Source organism: Aythya marila (assembly GCF_965140915.1).
Source record: "Aythya marila genome assembly, chromosome: 10".
Taxonomy (NCBI): Eukaryota; Metazoa; Chordata; class Aves; order Anseriformes; family Anatidae; genus Aythya; species Aythya marila.
Genome location: NC_139051.1, coordinates 20365366 through 20391093, shown reverse-complemented (window position 1 = coordinate 20391093; position 25728 = coordinate 20365366). Strand labels below are relative to the sequence as shown.

The following is a 25728-nucleotide window of genomic DNA, read 5'->3' as shown; positions in this document are numbered from 1 at the left end:
GTACCTGCTAAGAAGAATCCAGACTGGCTTATTTTCTGTAAGGTGCCACTTGAAGCTTTTCCACTAAAACTAATAACCTATATAGCAGGTAATTATTACATCCAACACTGCCCCTTGGTTAATATAGGATGTACTAGTTGGTTTTGCCTACTAGTTATAGTGAAATGGCCCCCCCAGGTGTCGATGCCCACAGCCACAGCCGAGCTCCCCTCGCCTCACGCTGCGTGGCAGCAGCTGCCCCTAACGCTCTCGCCTCCCCACGTTCCTCCTGAAGGAGCTCCCCCGCCCTGCGACCAGGCGCGGGCAGTCCCTGCGGTCGCTCGGAGAAGGCCGCTTCCTTCCCCCGCAGCGGCACAGCCGACCACGCTGCCCTTCCGTCACCAACACCGACCCCGGGCGGCCGAGCCCCCGAGCGGCGCCTCCCTGAGGGGCGGTGCCGGCTGCGGGCCCGCCCGCTCCCGCCCCCCGCTCGCTCCGAGGCCGGGCTGGGCGCCGCTCGGCTTCCTCAGGCTTGGAGCCATGACCCAGGCGGAGAAGGGCGAGGCGGAAAACGGCAAGGACAAGGAGCGCGAGCGCGAGCGCGAGCAGCGCGGTGCCAAGCGGCCTATCGTCCCTGCCGCCGTGCCCGAGTCCCTGCAGGAGGTGAGGCCGGGCCGGGCGAGGGGCGGGGGGCGACGGGCCCGGGCCCGGGCTCGGGCTCAGGCACCCACTGCGGCCCCGCGCCTTATGCTTGCTTGCAGCAGATACAGAGCAACTTCATCGTGGTCATCCACCCCGGCTCCGCGACGCTGCGCCTCGGCCGGGCCACGGACACGCTGCCTGTGGGCATCCCGCACGTCATCGCGCGGCGGCAGCGGCAGCCCGGGCAGGCGGCCTGCAGGGACAGCTGGCTCCTCAGGGACGGCCTTAACGTAAGCCCGGCACCCCAGTGCCCTCCGACCGCGCTAGAACTGGTGTTTGTGTGCCGTATTTCCTGGCCTTTCCGGCTGTGTGACGCGGCTCTTACCCTCATGCATGTTTTTTCCACAGAACACTTCTGAGGGCAAACCTTTTCTTTTCCCCCCTTTTACATGCTGTAGATGTCACCTTAACCAAGCCAGTAGATATGCACCACTTCATGTCATTTCATTTGGTCACAATGAATTAAATTTCATTAATTGATAGAGTGAGAGCTTGTACTCATTGACTTACGTGCCACATGATCTGCTACCGTGCATACTGTTTGCGTTTATAGAATGCCAGCTGCGGATCTAGAATCAAACCCCTCCTTTTGTGATTGCACCCCTTACAACTTGTTTTGTAATATTGATAACTTAGCCAGTAATATTAGTCTGTTCAGAAAATATATGATTTTATTCATAATCAAAATCTATACCATAAATCGTTAATCAAATTCACATCTCTAATACTTAAGCTCACTTCTAAATAATTGAGATCTCTTTAAACATTTTTTCCTACTTTATATTTTTATAGTTAAATAGATAACGTCCAGAGCTCCTCAAACTGGAGATGAAGTCCAGCAGCCATTACAGTCAATTACAAAAACTCAGGGTGACTTTCACAAATAGGTGTCAGAAACTCTAATATAAAAAAAGTCCTACAGTCTAGCAACTATAATCATGATTCTCAGTCAATGCTACTAGTTTACAGACTGGAAAGTAAGTATTTTGTTATATATGTGTTTTTGTTGTTTAGAAACCTGAAAGTACTGAGCAGAGACAAAATGGCCTTAAAATGGTGGACCAAGCAATATGGTCCAAAAAGATGTCAAATGGTGCGAGGCGTATACCAGTGTCACCTGACCAGGTAACTCATTCTTAAGATTTTAGTACACTGGTAATTCATGTAATCATTTGATATAATGCTATGTTTTAATGCCCAAGAACAGACATCTGTTACACGCTAGATACAGATGGTGCTATGTGTGCATTGATACTTAAGATTTGAGAAGATGGTGAAGATGTAAATTGGTTCTTCCATGTTGATTGCTTTGGTTTCTGGTTTTGTCTTGTTTAGCTTTTATGCATAAAAAGCGACTGGTAAAATATTTATCAACAGCTTTTGACTTGTTTACATTTCAGGCCAGGTCATACAACAGACAGATGCGACCAGCTATTTTAGATCACAGCTCTGGGGCAAAGTGGACAAACACAGCAAATCATCCTGAATTTTTGGTAGGAGAAGAGGTAAGATTCATTTCCCTGCTAAAATGAGGCTATTATCTTTTAACATGGTTATTTAATCAGTAGTACTTTGCTATATAGTAGTATGTATTGAAGAGCAATTTAGGCTAAATTTAGCAATATATGAGAAACTTTACTAGGGACTAACTGAATGTTATTATTCAGCAAGACCAGATGTTTTTTCCTAGGTGCCTAGCAAGTAAGCATTTTTTTTTTCAAACTGCATGATAAACCGTGTCTCTCATTCTTGTGTTTGTCAAGGATAAGTAAAACATATATGACTACTCTAAAGCTTCACCTAGTTATTGGAAGCAATAGGGTGGATTCTTTGCTGTTGTAAATCACCATTTCTGTAGGGACTAGGTAAGAACTTAGCCCATGTGGTGTAATTCAGAGAAAAGGCAAGAAACTGATAAAAGGATCAGCACATGTAATCACTGCTCAGTAAGTAGGTATTCACGAGCTTCAAAGAGTTTTTAAATTATTTTAGTTATTAATTTGAGATAACAGGAAAAAAAAGATACTGTTAGGGACTTGATCTTGAAGTTCTTTTCCAACCTAAATGATTCTGCGTCCATGGATAGGAAAATTCTGGCAATTTAAACCATGTATTGAATGTTCTTTTATGCAATCCAGACCTGTTGAAAAGAAATCCACTGTATTGCTGTTACATTGGTCTTGGTTCTGCTGTATGCCATGTTCTAACTACTTCTGAAATATTAATTTTAATTATTTTTAAATTTTTAAAATTTATTTTAATTTAATTATTTTATCTTTCTCTCTTGTTTTCAGGCACTATATGTTAATCCACTGGATTCTTATAATATACATTGGCCTATTAGAAGAGGGCAGTTGAATCTCCACGCAGGACCTGGTGGCTCCCTCACTGCAGTATTAGCAGATCTTGAAGTGATATGGTCCCATGCAATACAAAAATATCTGGAAATACCACTGAAAGACCTAAAGGTGAGCTATAAACATGTGGGCTGTATCCACTTCTGTAAATGTTGTGATAAAAGAGAATCAACCTGTTAGCAGAGGCTGCCTGCAAACTGGTAACCTCTTACTGGTAGTTTTCTTAATGGATAGTCTGTCTGGTGACTGTGAGACTCTCTAAGGCTATCTGCCTGTCTAAGACTTCATTTGGAATTTTGTGTGTTCCTTTGGGACAAAATTTGTTAATAGAACTTCTAGCAAGAAGATCTATAAATCCTTTATGGAACAAAAGTCCTATATAGAATCCATCATAGAAATTTCTGTCTTTTTTTTTGTATGTTGACTAAAAAGGAGTCAACAGGAATGGGTGTCTAACACATGCATAATTTCTGTTCCTGGCCGAGTATGTGTTTTTGTTGTGTTTGGTATACTTGAAAACATTTTAATGACTTAAAAATTGCTAACTTGGTACTGATTCTCAGTATTTTTAAAAAAATATTAAAAATGTTCCACCTTTCCATAATTTTGCTTCTTTTAGCACCTCGTGTATTATGCTTTCTTAATTGGCAACAGGTGTTCAAGCAGGCAAAGAGAAACTCAGTTTGAGAGCTGACTTACTGTTCTTATATTCAGTACTATAGGTGCATTTTACTAATTCCAGACATCTACAATAAACAGCATGTGAAAGAACTGGTGAATATGATCCTAATGAAGATGGGCTTCTCAGGTAAAACCCTACAGAAGCAAGCACGGAATGATTAATAGCGTAAAATTGTGTGTTTTTTTTTCCCCTTAACGCACATTTTTGCAGGCCAATCCCAGCTTGGCCAGGGCTCACAGCTTTCATCTTTTGATATTCCTGTAACTGTTGCCTCTTTTAATAGGGCAAAATGGTTGCCTAGCACTGAAATCATTTTCTTGCTTTGCTATCAGGTATTCCAACTGTGGGCTTCTCGCTTCAGCTGAGATAAAAAGGCTGTAGCAAGTCTTGATTTCTCAAGTATTTCTAAATGACTGTTTCTAAAATGTACAATATTATTCTAGAAAAAAAAATAGGAAAACGTTTCATATGCATCTTATAACCAAGACCTGGTAATACAAGTTACAAAAACAGATTGTCTGGCAACAGTATCCTTAATCTCAAAAAATAAGAACATGCAAATATAGGCATCCATCCTGGTAGTAGCTTTTTGCAGGACTTCAAAGGTTTACCCAACAAAAACTGTGTTAGTCCTCCACCCAATCATCACTAAGTGTACAAACTTTCAGTGGAGACTCAGGCTATGAGTAGATTTTTTAAAGTATTTAAAGACATAAAAGACATTTAAAAGATATACTTTGAATTCAGAAACATAACTGTGGTGCTTGGTGTAAATTGGATATTTTTTTTCTCATATTGCTAGGAATTATAGTACACCAGGAGTCTGTCTGTGCTACTTTTGGAAGTGGTTTAAGCAGTGCGTGTATAGTAGATGTGGGAGATCAGAAGACAAGTGTTTGCTGTGTAGAAGATGGTGTTTCCCATCGCAACACCAGGTATCTTTTCATGTGCAGAATTATTACAAACATGTACTTAGTTACTTACCAAAGACTTGACTTAAAAAAATGAGGACAACTTTACAAATACAGAAAACTTTTTTGCAAGTACAGTTGTTTGCTTGTGTTGTTTGTTGTTGTTGTCATCATTGTCGTGTGGTTATTTTGTTTGTTTTATTGTGAGCTGTTCAACAAGGTCATCATGATAGAATGTAAACCTTAAAGAATTCTGACATGTTTAAAAGAATAAAATAGCAGAACATCATGCTCTGCAAACTATGTGGAAGTCATGATCATAGTCCATCTAAAATGTTGCCTTCGTTCCAATGTATGCCACTGTAAAAGGCCAGTATTACAGAAAATGAATAAAATATTCTTCTCTATTCTTCAGGCTGTGCCTTGCATATGGAGGATCTGATGTGTCAAGGTGTTTTTATTGGCTTATGCAACGAGCAGGGTTTCCGTACAGAGACTGTCAGTTAACTAATAAGTTGGATTGCCTTCTGCTTCAGCACCTAAAGGAGACATTCTGTCATCTAGACCAGGTGAGAAAGGAAAATGGTCTGTTCTTTTTTTCCTCTATAGAATGCTACTCTGGGGAACCTTTACATGAGTCTACAATTGCTTGCAAATGGAAAAAGCATATAGAATGGTTAGAACATAATGCAACAGTTCAGATGCATGATTTTTTTCAATGAAAAGTTGTGTTTGCACATACTGTGTGCTTTATTTTTAATATAGAATAGTCATCTCATAGTCCTCTCTAACTAGTATATTTTTAATTATTAGATACAGGAGAGCTGTAGGAAATGGGCTTAATGGGCATAGAAAATGAAATACTGGCAAAAATTGTAGAAGGTTTAGAGCTGAAGTATTTGAAATTTGTTTTATTTTTCTTGTAGTTGAAAGAAATCCCAGCTCTTAGAAAGGAGGTTTATTTGTTCTTATTATTGAAAAAAAACCTGACAGTATTTGCATATATGCTGTTTTTCAGCTTCAGTTTTGTGAGATGTACCAGCAGGTCTCATTGTTCCAAACACATCATCATTTTAGAGGCTTAAGCATGTGGAAAGGTGTTTTGGTAGATCTTGTTTAAAGGAAAAGACTTTAAAAAGGAGTTGAAGAATAGATTTATGAAACTTAGAATTGTTATTTTTTGTCATTGCCCACAGTTTAACTAGATTGTGCAGCTTGGCATAGAGATACAAAAAATACATATATATATATATATATATTTTTTTAATTATTTTTAAAATTATTTTTAACATTTTTGACTGCAGGATATTTCTGGATTGCAAGACCATGAGTTCCAAATTCGGCATCCAGATTCTCCAGCTCTATTATACCAGTTCCGATTAGGGGATGAAAAATTACAGGTGATTTTTGTAAAAGGGACAAGAAATACATTCATTGTTTGGGTTCAGGGCCTCCCTTTGTATTGTCTCCATGCTATTTAGCCCATGTAATTTACATACTGTTTTTTACATATGCTTAGTAATAATATTAAAATGAATTACAATATATATGAGTGTGCCTAATGAAGCACAAGGCAATGTACAACATTTCTAACTAGCTTTAGCCAGAAGGTTTGTGAGTTCAATTGAATATGACGATGTTTATCCTTCAAATGTAAGGAATGAATGCTGACTCTGCAAACTTTTACTAGCTCTGTAACAAACTACATTTGAATTACTTGTACATCACAGAAGGCTGTAAAGAAACCTATGAACATCTACAAGTATATTCAATGTGTTTTTTTTATTTATACAAAACTGAAGCCACTAAGTCTTTTATGAAACTACTTGAAAAAAAACTGAATTAATTTTGAATTGCAAGACAACTAAGGTAGAAGATGATTTTTCTATAATACCAATTAGGTAAAAATGCACATAATAAAATGCCAAATCTCTCATTCTGCAGGCTCCTATGGCTCTGTTTTATCCAGCAACTTTTGGAATTGTTGGACAAAAAATGACAACTTTGCAACACAGGTCACAAGGTGACCCTGAAGATCCTCATGATGAACATTATCTGCTAGCCACACAGAGTAAGCAGGAGCAGGTGTGTGACTGCTGGTTTATTTTTCATTGAGTATTATGTAATTAGGGAATGAAATTAGGACTTACTACCTCATCTCTGAGACCAAGGTTTGTTATCTGGGTCAGCAGTGTTAAAGAACAAATGTAAAGTGAGGAATTACACGTCTAGACAAGTCCTTAATTAGAACTGTGCATTTTCAGTATCTAAGGAGACTTCTTAATAATGGCATTGATACATCTAGTGGATTTGAAATTAAAACACTTAGTCTGAATCAAAAATTGTATGAGGTAGCAATGCAATGTTTAACTGTTCTCTGTGCAGAAAGGTAAAGAAGTGGTGCTTAATTAAGCCTTTGTACTGTTCTGTAACCTGTTGAAGATCTTTTCCTATTTTTCATAGTTTATATTTAAACTTGTTTTCTTATTTTAAGTCTGCAAAAGCTACAGCTGATAGAAAGTCTATGTCAAAGCCTGGTACATATGAGGGAGACTTGAGAGGCCAAGCCACAGACATTTCAGAGAGGATCTACCCCCAAGAAGTGGAACTAGGATCTTCCCAAAGTGACTGTATGATATCTGGAAATGATTCAGAGGAACCTTTAAGTGCACACATGTCCAGGAAAACAGCAATTTCTCAGTTTGAAGGCAAAGCCCTAGGTCTTGACAAAGCCATCCTTCATAGTATTGACTGCTGTGGTAAGAAATACGTTTGTATAATTCTGTCAAATTGCTTTTCAGTGTGGTTTTAATCTCCACATTTAAATCCATATTTTAATGTGGATTTAATTTAGGAAAGTAGTATGTATGTCCCTTTATTTTATCATCTCCAGAATAGTTGCACTGTTAAACTTGAATCTTTGTTGAGCTTTCTTGAGCTTGTTTTTGAAGCTCCCAGGAACAGCAAAAGAATTTTAAAAGTAAATTTTTACCAGTTTGTATCTAGTTTGAGTTACATTAGGTTCTTTGAAGTATAAATACAGGCTGTATTAAACTTTAAAAATAGATATACTTCTATATATCCATTCCTTCCAGTATCTGATGATACAAAAAAGAAGATGTACAGCTCCATCTTAGTAGTGGGAGGAGGTCTCATGTTTCATAAAGCTCAAGAGTTTCTTCAACACCGAATTCTCAACAAAATGCCCCCTTCTTTCAGAAGAGTCGTTGAAAATGTTGAAGTCATCACAAGACCTAAGGTATAACATTAACTAATAGCTACACAGTTAGTAAACTAGAATTGGTTGAAATCTTCAAAAGATCTTTAATAATACATTTTTTTCAAAACCACAGAAAGAATGGTTACACTTTTTTGTGTATTTTTGAGGAGGCAAGCTGGCAGCTCATACTATAGCACTGGTATTACAGGTGGGCAATTACAGGTAAAGCAAGATAATTACTGGTATTGATCATGGAAGTGCTTATTAGCTGAGGGCCATGTTCTCAAAGAAGCAATTAGTATGGATCCATGAAAGTATCTTTCTGCTCAATAAAGAATTGTTAGGTTTTGGTTTTGTTTTAATTTTTATCAGTGTTAAAGTATGGTCATTTTAGCTTGGCTGTAACCAAACAAAATTTGTAAAAAGCAAAGTTTGAGTATTTTCAGAGCATTTGGCCTGCCTGCTGAGGGCAGGATTTTCGTGGCATGTCGTTTAAAAAAAAAAAAAGTGACTTTTAAAACACCTTAAATATTTTTTTCCTTTTTTTTTTTTTAATCTCAGTATCGTGAAAGTTTTTTATTCTGAATGATTTTGAAAAATTTTCTCCTCTCCTCACTACCAAGATTCTAAGTAATGAATACTGTTGGGGAAAAAAAAGGAGGCAGCATTTTAGAACTGTGCACAGAGTAGTGACTCTCTCTATGTATTTAAATTTAGGATATGGATCCCCGCTTAATTGCATGGAAAGGAGGTGCTGTTTTAGCCTGTCTAGACACAACTCAGGAGCTCTGGATATATCAGCGAGAATGGCAGCGTTTTGGTGTAAGAATGTTACGAGAGCGAGCTGCGTTTGTCTGGTAACTGGTATGTTTACAGGAGAGCATGGTTAATCGATCCCCAGACGTCACTTTCTTCCAGTGCAGATGTATTGATTTTCTGCTGATGTTTTATTTTATTAAAACTAACTTCAACTGAGATTTTTCCAATAGTGGCGCAAAAATCTTATTGCATGCGTATTACTTCAGCATTGCTATCCTTGATCTTTTCAATTGTATGCATTGAATTTAGTGTACAGAATACCACTTATCTCCAGATTCACTACATTTATATCATGTGGGTTTTAAATATATACACACACACACAAAGTGGCACAATGTTGGAATATGATATACCATATTGAAAAGGTCAAGTTTAAACCAAGATTAATTCCAGGCACACATAAGTATACACAGAAACAACACCTGAAGCGTGCATTCTGTGTGATTAATGCGTTACTCCCATTCCTACACTAATGTTACCAGGAGATAAAATCGTTGCACAAATGCTCATCATGGAAAAAGTGAAATAGAGAACCTAGACTTCAGTTGCTGTTGTATTTCGCTTCTATAATAATTTATATTATTCACTGAAAAAACTTACGAAAGTGGAATATATTTTCTTCCCTGGTCACATAATTGAAATCTCATTTTAGCTTCTCCTTATTTGTGGTAGTGCTCCCCTTTTTCCCTATTTAAAAAGAAAATATAATACACCTAAAACTAGATTTATTTTTTATGTAGCTCTAAAGCTATTTAGAGCTCTTCTTTATTTATGTAGCTTTTATATAGCATGGGTTTTTTTCTCCTGAATCCTTAGTTATAAACTAAGCCTTAGTTATATAAGTGCTATTTGTTGTTTTATCTTCTGTAATGAAGAGTCCTACCACCTGCAAACCATGCCTTAAATCCCTATCCCAATTAAAATGTAGGTTAATATTAAACCTCTTTAAACAATATAATATCAAAGATGAATGTTTCTGCAAATCACATAAGAAAGAACTGACTTACTTTTAACCTGCCTTCATTAAAAGTTTTAGAGAAAGGATCTCTCTAGTCAAATTATGCTGTAAACTCATCTAAAAATAATTCACTGCAGACTATAGTTACGTTATTATATTTTATTTAAAAGTAGTAACTGTGAGCTCCCTTTCATTGCAGATCTCCAGAAAGCATACCGTACTTCAGGTTTTACTCTGGCAAGGTTACTTGTCAGTGCTGGGTTTGGTTTTGTTTTTCATTTTTTGGGGGGGGAGTGGTTCAAGAAAAGTTACAGAATTAATTTTTAAGATTTTTAAGTCACTTGAGGGTGATACAGAAGAAAAATATGTATGTATAAAGATTATTTTTTTTGTGGATTTTTTGACCTACAAATATTCTCCACAGCAAAAAAAAATCACAACTTTACATCAATGAGTGCTGATGACATCTGGACAGCAAGTGAAATGTAAAATCTACTTCATTCTTATAATACCATATCAAATATACTGTAAATGTGCACTGTATCTCAACAAAGTAACAATCACCAAAACAGCCTCTGAGCCAGACTGCACCACTTCACTGCAACTGAGGAGTCCACCAGTTAAGTTGACAAACTCTGTGCAGGAAAGAGCAGTGCTTCTAAATTACTTAGTGAACTACATTCCATTATTTTCACAACTGATTACTTCTTACTGGTTATGTTACTTGAGAACAAATTATTTCATTTCATATTGTGGAAATCACTTCTACGTTTTTCACCGGTTAAAATAGAAGTATTTAATTTGTGATTTCTTTCAAGTAAGAAAGCTCATATTAAATTTGTCCCTATTGTACAGCTTTTGTAAGACTAGAGCTTAATATTCAGTCAACTATTAATTCTCAATTTCTTGCTGTGCACCTAGTTGTATAAAACAGAAACGTCTCTGTAGAAATTCTTCATGTCCTTCATAAGACAGTGTTTTGGACAGATATTCAGAGCACTTGGTAAAGTGTCTTGTGCATTCACCTCATTGAAAGAAACAACCATATATTTCTGCACAGAGGACTGATTTGTCATGTCACTACAGAAGAGGTTAACTGCAATAGAGAACATGCTTTCTGTGTTACTGTAGTTTCTCACACTTTTACAGGCACCGTCACACGCAGCAGTGGTAGGGTTTGAACTAAGGAACATAACCCTATCTGCTGCTGCTTTTTGAGCAGCAAGCCATGCTACAGGACCTTTTTCAGCAATTCTCCTTCTCTCCCACAAGTCTAGAATGACATCAGTCTGGCAGCCCTCGTGCAGAGGTTCAGCAAAAGAAAGGACAGTATGATTAAGACACACTTCTTCTGGATATATAACCAGTATTTTAACATGTAGTTGTAGTCACACCTGATGGAAGAATTGCCTTCTAAATGTATCTGTTTAACAAAAAAGACACCATATGCTCTCTTAAAGCGTCAGTATTTCTAGAAACAAAACAAAATTTGAATGGCATTCTCAGTATGAAGGGGTTGACCACAGCCTTGCATTATAGACAGGTGTGAAGAATAAAATGTAGCAGAAGGATGCTGTTAGTCCTTCTGCAAAACTAATACTGTGAATTAAGGTACTAAGCAAAGAAAAACAGCAAAACTATAGGAAACATCAGCTGGGTTCATGTGAAAGAAGAAATGGCAAACCAAAAATTGTCCACGCTACGTAATTTACTGTTTCATAAGTGTTTAAGAAATTGAGTACCTATTCTCCATTTAGGAAAGAAACAGTGGAAGGAAAAAGGGTAGGCTTACGTTAGTGAATAGTGTGGTAGAATAACAGACTGCAGAGCAGAACAACTGGGCCAAGGACCAGACTGCACCAAGTCTCTTGGGTTTCACTGCAGCTTATCCCTGGTATGGTCCTGTGGCTTGCATACCCACTAGTGGTTGCACTACATTAGATTCATTAGAACCTGTCTTCCAGTTCAATTTCATCTGCGAGAGTCAAGGCCACACTCCTCAACTACACAGCAATATGAACCAAACTGTAATGAGCATGATGGGTGATTCCCTTGAAAAGCACAATACTGATTTAAAATAAAGCATTAATGGAGACTTACCTGGAGTTTCTTAAACAACCTTGTGACTATATATTGCAATGATACCTAAAAGGTGGTGAAATTTATACAATCTATTTCATCTAAAAGGATAATGTGGTAAAAATCACAAAAATCAACAGGAATTACATAAATACTGAACTTCAAAAAAAAAAAAAAAAGAGAGAACTCTTACCTTGCTTTCTAAGGATACAAACTACCACAGCAATAATAGATACAACTGCAAGTAGAGCAGCGAGAAGACACAAATCTTCCAGCTGAATTGATTGTTAGGATCTCGGGGGGGTGGGGGGTGGGGGGAAACAACAGTTTTAGCTGAAAAATCTGTCTCCAGTTAATGAATTACTGAAATGAACATTTCTAGTGTCTATTGATTTAAAGATCGAAGCCAAAATTTCCTTAAGAGGTATATTCTTTATTGCAGCGCTGGATGCACGGAGGATCTTTCCACCTATCGTGCATGTCTGAAGTAACAAACCATCTCATATTTATACAGCAAAAGATGAATATTCTATTATGCCTATACATATTCATTACCTAAACCCGCCTACTCTCGCTTTGTATACTAATTAGCTTATCAGTCCTTGCTCTTGCGCAAAGCCTTCCAAGAATTGTGGGCCAGGGTCTTCGGGATGTGGGCAGTGGTCTTTGGGAGGAAGACCATAGGTCTTCCTCGTGATGCACTTTTCACCTTTTGCTTAAAAAAATACCAGGTAGGATGAATCAGTTATTTTCCAAGCTGAGTTGGCTTTCGGCCTAACTGAGGGTCGGCAGATAACGGGATGTCTCAGTTAACAAGACATAACAGAAGGTTGACTCAAGTTATCTCAAGTCTCAGCCTGACTGAGGGTCGACAGATAACGGGATGTTTCAATTAACAAGATGCTTCAACATAACAAAAGGTCGACAGATAACAAGATGTCATCTATTTTGTTCTCATTAATTTTTAACCACAAGATTTATTCTATCCTAAAGTGAGTCTATACAATATCACTATACTTGGAAGAAGAATTGCGCTAAAAGTTAACGCAAAAGGCCTAATAATCACACAATCACACTGAGAACAGCATAGCTGTGTACTGAGTTACTTGACTTCCTTCCTTATTTTGAAAAGAAAAAAAAAAAAAAAAGCAATCTGAATCTGTTTCCTTAGACTTCCTGCCAGCACCTCCTCCTGCAACCTCTCATTACTTATTCTCTCTACTCTTTTGTTTAGAGTTTGGCCATGAGCGATAGTTACTAAGTAATCTCTGAACTGCAGCATTACTGACTGTGTTAAGTTTAAAACTTCAACTTTAAAGAGAGGGAAGATGTAAAGCAAAATTTACCAAGATCGGTGTGTATAAAATTACCTTAGACTGAAGTCACCTGCTTTTTAATAGGTTTTTGATGCTGTTGTGGTTTAACCCGGCAGGCAACTAAACACCACACAGCTGTTTGCTCACTCCCCACAGTCAGACAAGGGGAGAGAATTGAAAGAATGGACAAAGTGCAAGAACTCATGGGTTAAGATATGGACAGTTTAATAAAAAAGGGAAAAGGGGAAGAAAAAAAAAAAAAAACACAACACAATATTAAAAAAAAAAAAAAAAGTGATGTACAACACAATTGCTTGCCACCCATTGGCCAATGCCCAGGCAGTCCCTGAACAACATCAGCCCCCTAGCCAAATCCCCCCAGTTCCATTGCTCAGCACAATGCCACGTGGCACAGAATAGCCCAGTGCCCAGTCTGGGCCAGCTGTTCTGGTGCTCTCCCTTCCCAACTTCTTGTGCATCGCCAGCCCCGTAGCTGGCAGGAGGGATGTAGGTGAGCACTGCCCAGCAATAACTAAGCTGTGTGTTACCAGCATTACTTTCAGCCAAAATCCAAACACAGCGCCATATAAGCTACTAGGAAGAAAAATAATTGTCCTAGCCAAAACCAAGACAGACATTCCAATGTTTGTTTACCAAAACATTTATTTTCCCAGATTTTGTCAAATGTACCATGGAAAATTGCTGAATATACACAATACAACAGAAAATATTGAACAGTTGCTGATGAGTTTGTGACTCAGGAATGATAAACACTCAACTAACCGTTGTCTTTCACCTGCACACAGTTTGATAGGTTTTCTATAGGCCTTGGGCAGTCATATCCGCACTTACCAAAATTACTAATTATCTGGGGGAGGAAAAAAAGGAAAAAAGTAGAACAATTCAAGTACACAATTAAATTGAAGTTCTGCACAGATTAATACCTTACATATATTTTCTTTATTGTTAGGGTTTAGTCTTCTTGGAAGAATAGCACTTCCTAAAACAAGATTTTCTTGAAAGATATTTTCCTTACTAATGATATAAATAACAAAAAATAAGAGACATTCATAAGGTAAGTAAGAATTTAAGAGAATTCAGCGTGAATATATTAGGTATGTTTGCTTTAAGCTTTATAGGACAGGAACACTACTGAACAATTCAGACCCCGATTACCACCGTGAGATGAGGCATGATGTCTATCAATCCATAATCAAAAAGCCATTTTAATAAGAAAAAAAATAGGTACAATGCTATAGTTGCATCTTGTTTGATAGCCAGAATCGATACTACTCTTCACATTAACTATATACAAGCAAATATTCTGTTCACAGAAAATAAATCCAAAAGATTACCTACCTCTACAAAAATATCAGTGCTCTCATCACGCCTTGGTATCTTCACAGAAATTCTGCTTTCATTTATCTAATCATGAAATCCCAAAGAAGTGTGCAAGAGGGAGGAAAAAGTCAGACATTTATTACAAAAGGAGTCATTAGTAAGTTAAATTACAGGTAATAGTTAACTGCATTTCAAATCACATTTAATAGGTTGTATTATATATGTATTAATGTCTCAGTATCATTATTACATGCAGCATATATGTTTATCTTTAAATGCAGTTAATAAATAATATCATAATGGAAAATGCAGGCAAGGATGAGTTTCATATTAGTTAAGCCTAAGTAACTAGTGACTATATATCTTCTTATATTTTCATGTTTACTGATTAAGCTCATGATGAATGAAATAATTTTGTTTAAAAAAATCATAAAAAATGAAAAAGACCATCTCAAAAAGTGAAAGAATGTATTGGAACAGTGGAGTGCAGCACTTTGGAACAGTGGAGCACAACTATGATAGCAGAGAAGAACTTAGAGGACGCAGCTTTCAATATATTATGATTGAACAGAAAATTACCTTTGCTCCCACGTTTTTTTCAAGAAGTACTTAATACTGCTTTATGAGTGCCAAAATTATGAAGTATTCAAGCCCAAGACTTCTTGTTGTAAAATTCACTTCTAATCCTGTCTCTGTTTTACAGACAGTTATATTTGGATTCCACAAACTTCATGAGGGTTGAAAAGATTTCATCTTATTTTTTTGTAATAACTAAGTGATGAAATGGATTTCTGCTGTAAATGTGCTTGTGATAGGCAATGAACACCCTGCAGATGGCAGCTTATGACCTAAGAGAGTGTTTGTGCCTTGGAAGAGGGCCGGTCAGAAGTGTTAGTTACAAGGAGACCCTGCAGCTGCTTCAGGTACTGTCACTTGAAAACATGTGCTAAAACTAGCCCATAAATGCTCCAACAGATTGAAAAGCAGTAGTACTTACTATTAATGACACGTCTGCATGCCAAAATCTGCAAGGAATTTTAGTCTATTAAATAAAGTACCTTTTTTCATGTCATAATGTATCTACCAGTAACTAAACTAAATTCATTATCTCAGAAACCAAGAAAACTTCTCAATCACGTTTTCATGGACTGAAGTATGGTGTTATTATCTAAATTAAACTGTGAAGAATTCTCAAAATTCCCATCGTAGGGCCATGAACTATAATATACAGAAAAGAAAAAAAAAAAAAAAAAAAAAAAAAAGTAGATCTTAGATTCTATTCAGTATGCAGGCAAAGATGATCTTGTAAAACTTATGAAGTTATTTTTCCCCTCTTCATCTCTATATGCATACATTGCACTTACCCGTTTCAATACAACTTTTGCTGCATTTCATTACGTTGTCATTACAGCCTGTGAATGTAAATGGATACTAAAAATTTTAGCAAATGCTTGCATAATGTGTGTACATTTTCACTAAAGTCCATCAAATTAGCCATAAATGAATCCTTATGCACAGTGCATTTTGAAATGGACAGTTAGAAATAAGTACTAGCCTATGTAGTTCTGGCTCCATCAACAGTGGCTTAGTGGTTTTGTCTGATTTTCTATTACCATCCTTACTTTTATCACCACCTCAAACACACACACAAGACATACTCCACTTAGCTATCTTCTTAGAGAGCTGCCTCAAATGTGATGGTCATAACTAGGCATTCAAGTTTAAAAAAAAAAAATCCCAGTGCTCTCTCTTGTGGAATCAAAAGCTTGTTTACAAATGATTCACTTATCTTACTGCAGATTAAAAGAAACCAGAAGAAAAACATCCTACTATCAGTCTGCTCTGCTTATTCTCCATCTCCCAACAGCAGTCCTCTCCATCTCCCAACAATCCAACTCAAAACAAGAAAGAAAATTGTTATAAACACATACAACCTATTTCAAACAAAACTAATATAAGCCTTTTTAGGAAGAGAACATGTTCTGGCTGGAAGAATGCTGCATACAGCAGCAGTGCCTTGATCCTGATACGTGATGTCTTGAAGGGAGGCGTAATGAATACAGCTGTTTTCTAAGGAGGACACTACCTGTCCTCCTAGACAGCTATCCTGGAGGACAAGCACCAAGTTGTTCTTTGTCTTTGTGTGTGGAGACAGTTCAACAGTTACTGGACAAAATGACCAGAACAACATGTTCTTTAAAGCATCTCTGAACCTACAGTTTGCCTTACAACTTTAGAGGAATAATAATATTCCTGATTAATGTTTTACAAAAAACTACATTGAAGAACTATACAGTTAAAAATGCAAATTATTTTAAAACTGACAGCAGAACAAATATTTTTCTTTAGAATTATATTAATCCATTGCTAAAATATAAGTGGCAAGGAAATACAGAAACAAACAAGCCTGGAGGAAAACAAAATGGAAAGAAACAGTGCTACGGAACTGCCTGCATCTGAGTACAGAGCTTTGATAACGGTGTGTCTATAGGGTGCCATATAGATTTCAAAACACATTTAAAACAGAAGCCTTTTCTGACCTCATTAAGGAAGACTGTGCAATATCATGGGTGGAAAAAGACAGTAGTATCATTACCAGAGAATTCTTGGTAAATTACCTGGTGTAGTTAGCAAAAGGGATTTTGATGGAAAATCACCATTTATATTTGCTGGGGGTAGATTGTAAGCCTGGGTGAAATATTTTGTTTCGGTTCTACAGGGAATCCAATGTAATAGAACTGCCACTAAAATAAAAATGAAGAAAAGTTCGCCTTGAGGACTTCATACTTAGAAATATGTATACTATTATAGTGGGATTAGGTTTAATGGAGAATTTATATAAATAAGTATCTGCTAACAGATAGGTGCACGTAAGAAGACAAAAATAGTTTTTTAGGAAATGAGAATTCCGAACTCAGAGACTGCAACAAGTTACAAAGTATCAGTGTAATAATTACACATATGCACAGTTATAGCTTGCAGACAACATGGGATAATTTTATTTCAGCCTACAATGAAGGACAGTTGCTCCCTATCACACCATCCTCTGTCCTACATCATCCAATGACAGCTCATGTATTTCTGGCTTACGTTACCCTAGCTCTAAGCATTCACTTGAGAACAGAAGGAGAGGTAAGCCATGGAAAGATTTTCATGGCATTTTCCATGGCATTCCATGGCTTTCCATGGCATTTTCCACAGGCCGATTTTCCTATAGCTTTGTTTTCCATCTTCCAACACACATGGCTAAAAATCCTATTTCAGTAAATATCTTAAGTATCAATGTTCAGTTTTTCCTTTTCTAGGTCCCTTTTTATCATTTCAGCAGAAGGGACATTTCTACTGTATATTTTTAAATGTCACTTCCCAAAGTAAGGCAGATGAAGAAAACTACTTGAAAATTTCTTACTCCTTGATTACCAGCTGCAGTTTGGCTTTGAAACTTTTCCATTTAATTGTATCAAATACACTGAAAATGTTCAATAATTCCTTTGCTGGTCACACAGATCTTTGTGGCTGTCAGTTCTTTGACGCTGGCTTGAAGTAAAACAGACATAGTAAAAAAGATCAACAAAATATAAAAATGGTTTCATCTCATAGAACATTAAACAGAGAAAACTTCTGTGACAATAGGTTCTTTGAATAAGATGCTGCAATGGTAAAATTTGCCATGGTACTTGATCTTTTGGCCTGTTTACAGAACTAACACCAAGGTCTGTCATACCTTTCTCAGTTTTATCCAGTTTATTCCATGTTCATCTCATGAAAACAAACAAAAAAAGCCTGTTATTAAACCACAAAATATCTAAGTTTTAGTCTATTTCAGCTCTCTGCTCAGTCACAGGAATAACTTCATTTTGTACCTGTGCCTGTCCTAGGAGATCTGGTAAAGTTTTCAGTCTTTTCACTGCAGACTTAAAAACATCCCACTGGAGGCAGAAAATCCTTTATAAAATATTTTATATTCTAACAAGGGAAGTCCCAGATGTGGGAACCAGAATTCATAATTCTGCTGGGGAAAAATGGACTCTGCAATTCTATAGCATATTCTAATTTCTCACCCTGTCCATACAATATAAATTATGTTAATATCCCTTCCACTCCACAAACAACTACTACCTTTTCTATCTTGTTGATGCTGTCCTCCCTAGACTCCAATCATTTTTTCCCAGCTCTTTTTTACCTTTGCCATCCACTGCTTTTGTTTCTAACAGGAGCTTAGCTATTTTTTCCGATGTATTATGTTTGCCTACAAGCCCTGTCCTGCCTGTGGTTGCCAGTGGCATAGTATCTTGTGTATTTATGACTGCAGCCAAGTCATCGCTTTACTGAACATGTATTTGCTGCTTGGAGGGGGTGGCAGTATTCACTGCAACAGTGCACCCAGAGTCACAAAGTCAGGTAACACATCAATCAAACCAGGAGACAACACGCCTCTATTGATCTGGAACCGTGTAGGTTTGTACTCACCAATCTCTTCAGAACAATTATCTTTCATTCTTAAACCTCTATGGTTAAACTGAAAGGCAGCAGGATACCTTTTGTTTGCTCATGGCATGTGTCTTACATTACCCTCTGCATTTCATTTTCTCACTCTCCTTAAGATCACCACCAGCCACTTGGACAAAAAAAAACAAAACAAAACAAAACAAAAAAAAAAAAAAAACCTACCATCTGTGCTGAGACTCCAACTTATATTCATGAAATAGGACTGGAATTGTGTTTCGATTTGTTTTTCAACCAATACAGCACTGAGATTATGAAGATAATAATCATGCTGCTGGTGCAACATGGTACTGCTTCCTCAGCTTGGGAACAGGACCTTCTGAAGAAAGAGAACCAGGAATTAAGAGACAGATCATAGCCAATGTATTCCCCACCTATCCATCAGTCTCTAGAGTGCATTTTTACTTGATGCTGGGAGTGGAAGGAAGGAGAAAAAAATACACTTTGAGTCTTGAATTTCAGTATCTGTTTATGAATACTAAAGCCTTTCTTCTCCCATGTACCTTCTCTCTTTTAGAGAGAAAAAATTCTGTAAAAATGGTAAAATAAAGAGTGATTTTTATCCCCCTTCTTGTTTGTCTAGATGAAAGTTATTTGTCTTAAGCTGTAGTCTTCGATGTCAATGATAAAAATCAAATCAGGTAAAATATAATCAGATAGTAATCTTAGCTTAAGTAACGAGCCAAAATGAACCGTCAGAACTCAAGTGTTCTGGTGGACAAACAGCTATGCAATAAACATGAACTTCCTCTCCCGCAGAACTGAGCAATGCCCCTTAGCACAGTAATTCTTCCAGGATAAGTTGTGAAGCAGCTAGAAATCCATCTGAGAAGGAAGGTAAGTGCCTGAGAGCATTAAGGTGCGAGAAACAAATTTAACTAGATTCTACTACATCAGAGAGAACGTAAAAAAAAAAAAAAAAAAAAAAAAAAAAAAAAAAAGGTAAAAATAATAATAAGCAACACAAGTTCTAGACAGGGAAACATGTAAAGAAAGGATGACTGTGGCAAAGACAGATGGGAAATCAGATTTTTAAACTTATTTCTACATACCTCTTTCTAAGCCACACAGAATGAATGGACTGTAAGAAATGTAACGTTATTTTTCTTATACACATAAATTAAGCGATCATGTCTGCATAAAGACATTTCTCTGTGACCTTTATTTGCAAAACCACAAATTTAAAGAAGTAACACTAATTTGAAGGCAGAAATCATACTCCCAGTTTCCTCTAGCTATAGGTATCACCTTGAGCTGTTAAAAAAAATACATAGCAAAATAAATTGTCTTTTTATTTTGCACATCCGTTGGGATTTTTTTGTGTCTCTTATACACCTGGTTTATTCTTGCAGCAAACACACACATAAACACAGGGGAAAAAATCCATATTATTTGAAGGGGTTTTTGTTTACTTTATTAAAGTCAGGGCACAATAACCTAGGTTTCTCTCAGAAGCATCATAATTATTTAGTTATTGCAAAAATAATTTCCAGTAAAATCCTGAGCCCATACACAAAGTGCATGACTGGGTCCCCAGGTAACAAATGGTCAAGGGGCATACAAAGCAGCAACAAGATCACCGCAAACAGCGTGCCAAAATGCAGTTGCAACTCAGCAATTACCTAAGTACTGGTAGGCTTGGCTGTTTTGTTTTTGATAATGGTGTTCAGTGGCTTCAGCACAGAAATGAAAAGCATAGAGGCAGATCAGCTCAGATCCTTGAATTTGCATATTATGTAGACATCTTGGGAATCAGGTTAATTTATATTTGTGTAATGTTTATCAAAAGCATCTGGGCTGTAAGGACAAATCATAAAACAAAGATTATATCAAAACTTCTGAATATCTTACGTACACGGCCTAAGAGAATTTTTGCAGTAACAGGCAGGAGTCAATATTTTGGCTCTACACTACCATCTCATTCTTGAGAAGAGAGCTGTCACCCTTTGTTTTAAAAGATGGATTACCATCTTTAAAACACTGATGGCTATCAACATTCAAGTCTTTTTTGTCTTTGAGTCTAACACTGAATGAGAAGCTACCTGGATATAACGAACGCTTTGAACTCAATAATTTTCCTCCTTCCCAGTCCTTTGGGACAACTGTATTCTTTAAAGATATTCTTTTCTTCTCCTCACAAGAATTTTAAAGGAAAGAAGCCTAATTAATAAAGCTGGGCATAGCACCTATGGATTCAAGCCATTAACCCACAGAGGATTAGAAGTACAACAGCTGTAGCCAGTGTCTGTAGCCACAGTAGTATCCATTTTCTTTCTAGTGCATGAAGAATCAGCTTCCTTTCATGTCTTCAATTCAGTGTGAGAAACTGTTATTCTGCTTTTGACGTAGAATAGACAGGAGAAAGGAAGGTGCATTATTTTTCCACTGATATTTTACCGGCTTAGCTTGTTCACCACCAGTACAGCTGTTCAGTACCAAATTCAGCAGGCCACCAGATTCATCTCCACTGATAAAAATGATACAAACTCTTTGATCTGGGCAGAATTATCTTTTCTTCTGAAAACCAACCTTGCTATAAATCATTTGTAGCCCAAGCTGTGTGCTGAGAATTTTAATTATCCTCATGCTTCCTCCCAAGCACTTTATATCGCAGTGTTTCCCCCCACCCACACACCCCAGCATCTCTCCCATCAGCAAATTTTCAAAGTACTACAAGAAAAACTTAATGCACTTAGGCTGAAAGTCAGTAAATAAATACAGAAGGGCATACCTTACAATATGGAGAAAAACATACAGATTACAGCACAACACAAAACGTGTTTACAGAACAGGTGTTAGACAACACACGTCTACTCCCTTGTATGCTTAACACCTCTGTAACTCTAAACTTTAGTAAAGAGGAGATTGGAACGATAAAATGGAATTACTTACAGTTTCTACCCTTTTGCCATTTTGTCTGAAAGTTAATACTGCTGTTACAAAAAGATGTGAAATACAGCAAGCAATGACAAGTCCCCACTTTTCAATGTAACATTTTTTTTCAGCCTTAATCTATCTCTGTTTTATATTAAAATAATGGGTTGATAATCAGCCTTACTTCCCTTAAAGTAAGCTCTTTTAACATATATTTTCCTCCTCCTTTCACAAACAGTTCATTTCTTTCCCTTGCTCTTTAAGTTAGAATATTTGGTCTGTGTATTAGGCAGGTGGTGCTGCTGCTGCTTGATTTTATATGCAATTATTCCCACAAATTTAGCAAAAATGTGAAACATCAACTTGCTCTCAACTGAAATGGAAATTCAAGGATGCAAACATACTCCTAAGAGCAACAGTAAGCCATAACACATTTAATGAAACATACTGCCATGAAATTTTGAGTCTCTTTAAAAGATCGCATTACAAAATTAAGGTAAAAATACTATTCAATTTTATGCTTTTATGTACTTTTCATCATAAAGGATTTTAAATTGCTTTAAAGAAATATTTAGATACTATAGCCACTTTCAAGCTTTAATAGGTGACAAAAATATTAACAATACTTTGTCAAAGAAATTATTATACATTTTGTGAGATAAATGGAGAATAAAGTATTGGTGCAGAAATAAAAGGATGACATTTATTCTGAATTTTACATGTTCACTAAAGCAGTATTTTAACAGTTTACTAAGAATCATATAAGGAACACGTTCATTAAAGTTTAATGCCCAAATACAAATGAAACAATGGAGAATGGAAGCTGAAAGGAGTAAGGGAAATTCTGGCGCTTGGGGAAGGATCAGTGCATAGGAGGGGGCTCTACATCAGTGCAACAGAAGGGAACTGAAAATATCCAGATAATGATGTGACTGTGACAGAAGAAAATCGTGGGTTAGTTTGCTGAGCCAAGGACAGAAACAGTGATGCTCTGAGTAGCCAAGCATTGCCATTTTCTGCAAATCAACAACAAACCCATAAAATACTGGACACCTGCAGGAGGAGCCCTTGATGTGGGAAACTTCTCAATTTTTCTCATCTTCAAAACACCAAGACAAACAGAACATGGTGCTACAGATCTGTCCATCGCTTACTGTTGAAATTACTGCTTGTCTCAAAAACAAAAACCCACCACCTCTTTTTAAAATGATATCTTAAAGAAGGAAAATTATTGAGCATCAGGAAGCAAGAATAGAAAGGAGAGGCAGGAAGGAATCCTCAAGTCCCAGGCAGACACAAATTCCTTCCTGAGAGAATGGCTGTGTGAGCTGTTGAATTTAAGAACTATTTCTAGCTGCCTTTGCTGTAATTGCTGGATACTTTTAATTATGCAGTTGAGAGTCTGTATAACGAAGATAATGTGATTTCGACTTTCAAAGTGTTTTGAACATGAGAGCTGATCCTCAGATGTAAGTATGCTCAGAAATATGGTTATTGTACACAGAACTTTGCCACAATGGGTATTTCCTCCCTTCTCCATGTTGCAGTTATCAAGGTGCTGCAAAAATGCTCATAACCATGCAAATTTCTGTAGTTCACATAAATATTGATTTAAAAAAAAAAAACTTGGCAAAGTGCCACACAAAGAGAATGCATTGCACTTCTAACTGGAAAGAAAACAGTGAATATTCTAGATTTTATAGCATCCCTATAGGAAATGTGGGATTCAAGTGAAATATAAACATGGGGTTCAAGAAAAATAAGTAGCGGAAGCTTTGAAACAGTACGACATCATGTAGTTCGTTTCTGCTAAGAGAGAAGGGAAGAACATCATGAACAGCCACACACAAACAAGCACAACATTATGGATTAAAGCTTGGCTTTTCTGTCTGAAGCTTTCCCTTGCACACAATAAGAAAAGTTTAAACAAGACAGCAGACCAGAAAGTGCCAGAAGTTTTAATTACCATTTGCTTAATTTGAGATGGAAAGAAAAAAAATGATTATCATTACCATGACTTCAGAAGTAGTTCATGATTCTTATTTTTTGCTTAAGGTGATAGATTCTGAATAAATGTCTAGAAAATATTTTATTCAAATAAGCCCTGAACTTCCACTAGCTAAGCTTGAAAACATAGCAGGTGAGAAGCATCGATCTGGATTCTCCAAATTAATAGATGACTTGTGTATAGCAGCTGCTGTGCATACTTAAACAGTAATAGATTCTTGTGACACTTGGTGCTCTACTAAACAGAATGTCAACCAACTAATTCTTTTTTAGTTTATAGTCCTCAAGTCATTTATAGCCAAATATAGTTTCCTGTATAAAATAGAATAGAAATTAGTACCAGTTTTATTAGCTGCAACAAAAGGAAGTGTAGCAAAACTGAAGCAGGTTAAATCTGAATACACTTGAAGCCTGGCATATCCAAACAGCTAGTACAGAAAACTCCCTTTTTTCTCTTGCCTACTTCAGGCAGAGCTTTTGAAGTTTGTGCTATAAGACAGTGTCCTGCTTTTGCTTAAATTTCTGACACTAAAGATAATCCTGATTTATGCTAATCTGTCTTCAAGAATTACAACCACAAAATTTTAGCATGGGAATTTCTCCATTGCTCTCTAGTCTTCCGGTCTTCTGTTTTTATATACTGTTTTATTCCTGAGGAACATGTACTTATTAGTTTATATTTTCTTGTTGCAACTATGTATTTAAGGTGTCTTTAAAAATATATTAATTTCTATGGCAAAATACAAATGGGCTTTGCCTTTACACAATAATGCATTTTTATTTTGTCTTTAAATCATCAGCTCAAGTGAAGATGTATTTTTTTCCAAATAAAATATTTCAGATTTCACTACAGAATATTTTGTCATTGACCTCAGAAAAACAGGTTAATGGAAAATATGCTCCATTGACTAACCAAAGAACAGAAGATAAAAACCACACTGAAGACACTCCGCAGTTTGATAACATTGTAGTAACACAGCTGTAGTAGTGGAATCCATCCTGTTCTTCCACCTCCAACAGAAAACCAAAACAATAGCTTCCATAAAGATCCTAATCACCAGCTCTAGAGCCTGGTGCCCCAAAGTCTGTTCTATGTGAGGGTCAGGATTACTCGCAAATAACTCAGCCTACAGTTTTACATCTTGCTTTAGGCAGATATTTAAGGGTAGAACTTTTCTTGAAATTGACAGAACCAACTAATCAGCAATTTTTTTTCCTCCCCTGTAGGAAACCAAAAATAATTATTGACTCTTATTAGTGTTGTCAGTGTTTAAGAGCTCTAGCAAGGGACCAGGTTCCCACAGCAGTTGGTGCTATGCAATCATGGATAAAGAGCTCAATCATAGTTCTTAAATGTATATACTAATACATTTGTATATGTTTTGTATAATTAATATACGTTGAATACATGTTTTCTACAGTCTTTATTTGCTTACCAAGTAAAAGCTTTGAGTAACCAAACGTACTGTAAACATCCATCAGCTTGGCTTCAAGGGCTTGGCTTTATTCCTAACAGAGCCATGGGGAAGGACTTGGGAAAGTAACCAGCATCTACAAGTAGCATTGAACCATAGAATCGTTACAGTTGGAAAAGACCTCCAAGATCACTGGGTCCAACCATCCACCCTACTCTCAATGTCACCCACTAAACCCTGTCCCTAAGCACCAAGTCCAACCTTTGAAGATACTGTAACAAACGAAAACATCCTTAAAATAACTCTGAAGAAAGTAAGTTCTCTTGATTAGTCTTCATCATATCATTATTCTACCATGAGTGTTCTGAATGGGAAAACAAGACTCTTAGTTTCATCCCCACCAGCCTAGCTGTGCAGCTCTGACTGGCAGACTACACGTACCTGGGCATTTTTGTCATTTTCCACAGAATTTTATGGCATCCCCCCGATACATTTTAATACAGCTTAACCTCCACTGAATGAAACTGGCGAGATTTAGAGGAGGCAGTCAACCGAGGGGCAG

The 25728-nt window shown here is 36.9% G+C and overlaps 2 protein-coding genes across 4 annotated transcripts; one reads left to right on the top strand and one right to left on the bottom strand.

Moving 5' to 3' along the window:
* Nucleotides 1–59: 59 nt before the first annotated feature.
* Nucleotides 60–8826, top strand: ACTR8 (actin related protein 8). Of its 3 annotated transcripts, none has more exons than XM_082767828.1 (13): nt 60–642; nt 744–911; nt 1696–1806; nt 2082–2186; nt 2976–3149; nt 3753–3846; nt 4523–4655; nt 5047–5200; nt 5936–6031; nt 6576–6716; nt 7126–7390; nt 7727–7890; nt 8569–8826. In XM_082767828.1, the coding sequence occupies exons 1-13, from the start codon at nt 184–186 to the stop codon at nt 8710–8712; spliced, it is 2208 nt and encodes a 735-aa protein (XP_082623954.1). In that variant the 5' UTR covers nt 60–183; the 3' UTR covers nt 8713–8826. The 3 variants fall into 3 exon arrangements, with proteins under 3 accessions (XP_082623954.1, XP_082623955.1, XP_082623953.1); XM_082767827.1 differs by having other exon boundaries at nt 79–642; nt 741–911; XM_082767829.1 differs by lacking the exon at nt 1696–1806 and having other exon boundaries at nt 76–642; nt 741–911.
* A 111-nt stretch (nt 8827–8937) lies between these two features.
* On the bottom strand, nt 8938–25615 carry IL17RB (interleukin 17 receptor B; the record flags this gene model as incomplete). The annotated part of the gene is given in 6 exon segments (XM_082768482.1): nt 8938–10999; nt 14981–15091; nt 16961–17069; nt 17072–17108; nt 21268–21337; nt 25608–25615. Coding segments are annotated over 6 exon segments (789 nt in total). The 3' UTR covers nt 8938–10545.
* Nucleotides 25616–25728: the final 113 nt, after the last annotated feature.